The sequence below is a fragment of the Ceratosolen solmsi genome, unplaced genomic scaffold (genome assembly GCF_000503995.2).
Source record: "Ceratosolen solmsi marchali unplaced genomic scaffold, CerSol_1.0 scaffold1, whole genome shotgun sequence".
Taxonomy (NCBI): Eukaryota; Metazoa; Arthropoda; class Insecta; order Hymenoptera; family Agaonidae; genus Ceratosolen; species Ceratosolen solmsi.
Window position 1 is genome coordinate 10,829,202 of NW_011948415.1, and position 5,024 is coordinate 10,834,225.

General features: G+C 44.9%; 1 protein-coding gene across 1 annotated transcript in view; it reads right to left on the reverse strand.

The window, feature by feature from the left end:
• The window catches only part of LOC105368807 (protein Wnt-5b), a 21,767-nt gene that overhangs the window by 6,483 nt on the left and 10,260 nt on the right, over positions 1–5,024 (reverse strand). Inside the window, exon 3 of the mRNA XM_011507935.1 lies at positions 1,007–1,260. Within this exon, the coding sequence (XP_011506237.1) occupies positions 1,007–1,260 (254 nt within the window). The remainder of the gene's footprint in view (positions 1–1,006; positions 1,261–5,024) is intronic.

Here is a 5,024-nt window from a genome sequence, read left to right on the forward strand (position 1 = left end):
GTACCGTCGGATACGTCTCGCGTCGCTCTACCGCCACAGACACGTACACACTGACTCGATGGCCCTCGTCGTACCTTACAAAAGTGCCGAACTACCACCATTGCCAGGTCCACCAGCGAGATATTCGCAATTGGCCGGTAATTCGCCACTTACGCCCTGCCTGGCAATTAAGCCGCGTATTCTTTCGCTCGGTGGCGTTGCGTATTATTGTTAATTGCTGCAGCGCCTCCGTCCAATCGCTCAATGTTGGTTGCGCTCTTTTAATGTCGAGTGGCTGGTGGGTGGGGCGTAGTGGGTGGGGTGGGGTGGGGCGACAGAAAAGGTCCGGCTCCTTTATAATCGCGCGTGCATGCATTAGCTCGGGATTAAGAGAGGGACGCGAGTTTGGAGTGGCGAGTGAAGGAGTTGGCGTTTGAGATTGACCGCCGATGTTGAGCTGCGAGGGTTATACGGACGGAGGTTGGGCGCGTACACTTGAGAGGTAATGAACGACAAACAAGCGAATAAACGTTTTGGTGCAGGACGATTGTCGGGCTGCTTTGTAAAAATGATACTAGCGAGATGCGATAATGCGTAATCGGTGGGGCGCGGGTCACATAAAGTAGGCGGGACGAGATGGCTCGCGACTATAATCCGAGTTTGATTAGTGCACAGCGCTCGGATCGTAGCTTTTAATCGATCTCATCGGAGGCGGAGGCGGAGACGGAGTCCCGTCCGTTGAAAAGTGGACTCCGAGAAAGTCAAAGACCCGTAAGCCGCGAGGATCGAGAAGACGGGAGCTGCGCGTATGCGTCGGTCGTACCTGTAAATGGAGTTGGGTTGGACAGGATTGGACAGGAGCCGCGAGTACGAAACATATTAGGTCGCGAGCTCGAAACGAGGTTAGGAAGAGGGGATCGGGGTATGTGGGTGGGTGGGTGGAGAGAGAGAGAGAGAGAGAGAGGAGCAAGGTGAGTAGGTAGGGTGAGCGTGGAGCGAGTCGGGACGAATCGTAAAAGATACGTACCCACGTCGAGGACCGGTCCGAACACGGTCTCGTCGTCGAGGGTCGAGCAGTTCCAGCGACGATGCCTGAACTGGTGCTGGCACTCGTGGATGCCGGCCTTGGCGCCCCGGGCGACGCTTGGCATATGGTCGTGCGACAGCTGACAGAGTTTCTCCTGGCCCTGGGACAGGCCCTTCAGTGCCGCGCAGAAGCCCGCGGCCTCGGGACCCAACGACGCCGACTCCGGCAAGGCGACGCCCCGAAGACCCGAGTGACTGCAACACCAATTGGACAAAACGAAGCCCTTAAATCGTATGATCGAGCGTCGGCTCGAGCGGACCCTTCGCCCTACACCTGCGTCTCTGCTCCCCCTCCCCCATCAAATTCCCCTCCCACTCCACATCCCCTCACCCAATTCGCGCAACAGCTTCGTCCAACTGCATTCTTATGGAAATTAACATTCGCGCGACGCATGCTCGGACTAAATTACCCGTGTACTTCTTTCCTCCCCTCAATTCCGAGTTCCCCAACTTTCTTCTCCTTCATTTCTTCTTCCTTTTATAAAAAAAGAAAGCCTTTTTTTTCTTCGTTACCCTCGAGCATACGCCCACGCGACTCTGGCTCCGATAATACAACATGCTTATCGCGAGCTACGTGACACATACGGACGTATTTGGAAGGTGAGACTCGAGCACAAGATTCGGAATGTTGAATGTTGCATTTCCATAACCAATGTTTATTTGCAAACATTTTTTTTCTCTTTGCTTTTGCTTTTCTCGTGAATTTATCGATAATGATAGTACCGAACGTAAAACACGTGGTGTTGGAGAATGGAGGGGACGCGGGGCTGGCATGTTTTTTCTCTTTTTTACTTTCTGTTTTTTTTGTTTGATGTTGGTGACCGTTTCATGGCATTGTCATGTGAATATGGCAATGAATTGTCGCGTAAAATTATGGTTAAAATGCAAGTTGATCGTTGAAAATTTTTACTAGCCCCGCAGTTTATTTTAGCTAAAGACCGTGCCAAATTAACTCGGTTATTAAATTTATAATTGGTTGTCGCAGTCCAAAGTCCTTGGAATTTTCAACGTGAATACATGCTATTCTCGAATTATCGAATTTTTACATATATACTTTTAGCCAAGGGACTTGATCGATCTTAGACAGCCAACGTTTTAATCCTTCGTAATATTCTTAATGCGCTATATTTAATAAAGGAAATGTTGATGGATTGATACAGCAAAGTGGAAGAGAGAGACAGAGAGAGAGAGAGAGAGAGAGAGAGAGTGAGAGTGAGAGTGAGAGTGAGAGTGAGAGTGAGAGAGAAAATGAGAATTAAATAAATTTTACGATTGAAAAATTTTCGATCAAAAAATGAAAAATAAAAAAGGAGATTTCAATGATAAAGTACGTTAGATGTATTATCAGGGGTGAAGGGGTGATTGATACATAAAGATCGATAGGATTTTCTATATAATTAATGTAGAGGCGAATGTAAATAAGGAAAAGTATCGCTCCGCTATTTTATATTTAATCTCGATAATGAGCGATAAAAGAATATTGTAATTTAGATTTGTAATTTAGTTTCGTCGACTCGTCATTCGGCACATCAACTCTCTTCTCCTTCACCCGATAAATATTTATTAATATCTACAATCCTATAAAGTTATAATTATATTAATGACATGAATTATTATGGGAATGATAATTGTGCTACACAGGGCCAACTATTCTTACATTATAAAATCCGTATTAAAAGCCAAATTGAACGAGGAATACTTTATTACGAATACGAATTAATAATATGATTATTGCAACGCGATTATTTCTATATTAAACTAGGCGTTTGCAGTTAATTGTGATTTATGTAAGTAGGACTTCGATGGAGACTATTACTGCATTCCATGCAATTTGTGATAAGGGTTCGTATCGATTAAGGATTGCATGAATTATGATTATTATAGTAAGGCTCATTTAATATATTAGAATCCGACATGCAGTCACTGACTGACTTTCCGCGAGCAATGTTACGACTAATTGTCACGTTTGGCGATGATAATGCGCCGATACGAAAATGAGACAAATGAAAAAAATTCTTGTCACTGCTGCCGACTGTATGTAGGATAATTTATGAACGAATCACATCTATAAATATCGAAATTCGAGATTTTGACAGTCCGTTAGCCGGAGATGCGCTGTAAAACGAGCGTAATCCATTTTCCGTAACGAGACGTCATTTACATTAATGTTAACTGATAATAAAGCAGACTATTTTGACTCTTGAAAATTTGTCTTCTACGTATTTTCAATTGATTCTCAAGGTGTGTAATTTCAAATCGGCGATCCCATTCTTTCAAGAATATTGTGAAATGATGCAATTGCCCGTACTGTTTGTTAGTCCACGCTGAACGTTATCGACACAAAACCCACAAACACGCGTAGCCACGGTTAAGTGCAATTGCAAAGCAGTTATAACTCTTGTAGTTTGACAAATATTTAAGAATCGTACTGCGCGTATTTTATGTACTATAAATTCAAAAAGTTTTGCTCATTAGTATTAAAAACTTTTTGTAATATGACATAAAATCATGTTTATTAGTTGCTTGAATAAATAATCTGGCCTATTCTTCAAAAATTCATTTAAAGTTTCATTACATTTCAACTATTAAATTACAAGGTTTGCCGAATACGAAATTTTAATATTGCGCAGTGTCAATTTTATTCTAGGCGAACTTTAAAATTAAAAATTGCAAAGTCATAAGGAGTCAAAGGCTGTGCAATAAATATTTCATTTGCCGCTGAGAGCTTGACGCACAGCGGCGAGACATGTTTCTTTGTTTAAAATTTAGTCGTTTTGTGCCTAGAGAATAGAGTGCCCAGACTGGTGGAAGAATATTATCAACGAGGCTGAAAATTTAAAGCTTAACAACACTAAAGGATTGACATTGCAGTAGCCTCTAGTCACGATAATAAACGTAAATCCAACTCTAATGAGTCCTTTATCCGAACAAGTAGAAACTAGAAACTAGTAGGCTTAGTAAAAATTAACAGGGCTTAAGGCTTTAATGATCCTCGGCCTCGGCCTCGGCCTCCACCTCATAGGGCATATCACGATATTGTTTATTATTAATTAAGTGCATTTGGCCTGTAAAGTTGGTAAATAATCGTCGGATCGATTGCATTTAAAGATTTTGGCAAACAAGTCGGCGTTCACGGGAATTCCACGCGCATTCGCTCGCGATTAATCCACTATTTATACGATAACCATTGCCATTCGCTATCTTCGCGGTAGCGAGACTTTAATTCCGCAATTAACCAGTGAAATTCTTATCGTCGTTGCACTGAGATTGGATGATTTTGCGAATCGAAGAGTGAAAAGCGTGTAAAAGTGTAAAATCTCGCTTTAAGAAAGCGCGACTCGTACGGGGAAGGAAGCACCGACGGCCTTCGACACGAAGATGCACTGAGCTCGCTCGACCTCGCTTTAATAAACACGTCAGTCGCCCGTTTCACGACCTGGCAAGCTGCGAAACGGAGCTGTATTTAATTGCACCCCCCCCCACCACCACCCCCATTCCACTCACCCCTTTCCCAACCCCTCCCCAATCGCCAACCACATAACACACGCCGACCGGCGAATATATCTATCCGCAGTGTGGCGGCAGGCCAATGGAAAAAACGTCACCGTCTAACGCTCCCTCCAGCCTCGACTCGCCCGGGTGTCTTTAAATTATGGCAATTAACGCAGTTGGCAATCGCATGCGAGACGAACGGCAGTTGGCTCCCCTTGGCGGGCCAATATTGGGCCGCGGAGCATTAACGAGCGTTCGCACGCTTACCGAGGAGAGGAGGAAACGTCGCTCGCTCGGCGGGCAATAGCTGCTCCGGGCGGCGCAAGAAAGCCTTCGACGCCGAAAGGAAGGCTCGATCGGGCGGAATGCGGGCGGCCCGAGGAGAAAAGAGAAAAAGAGGCCGAGGAGGAGAATAAAAAGAGCGCGATGGCTCGCACGGGGTTGAGGTGACGCGATGGGACGCGGTG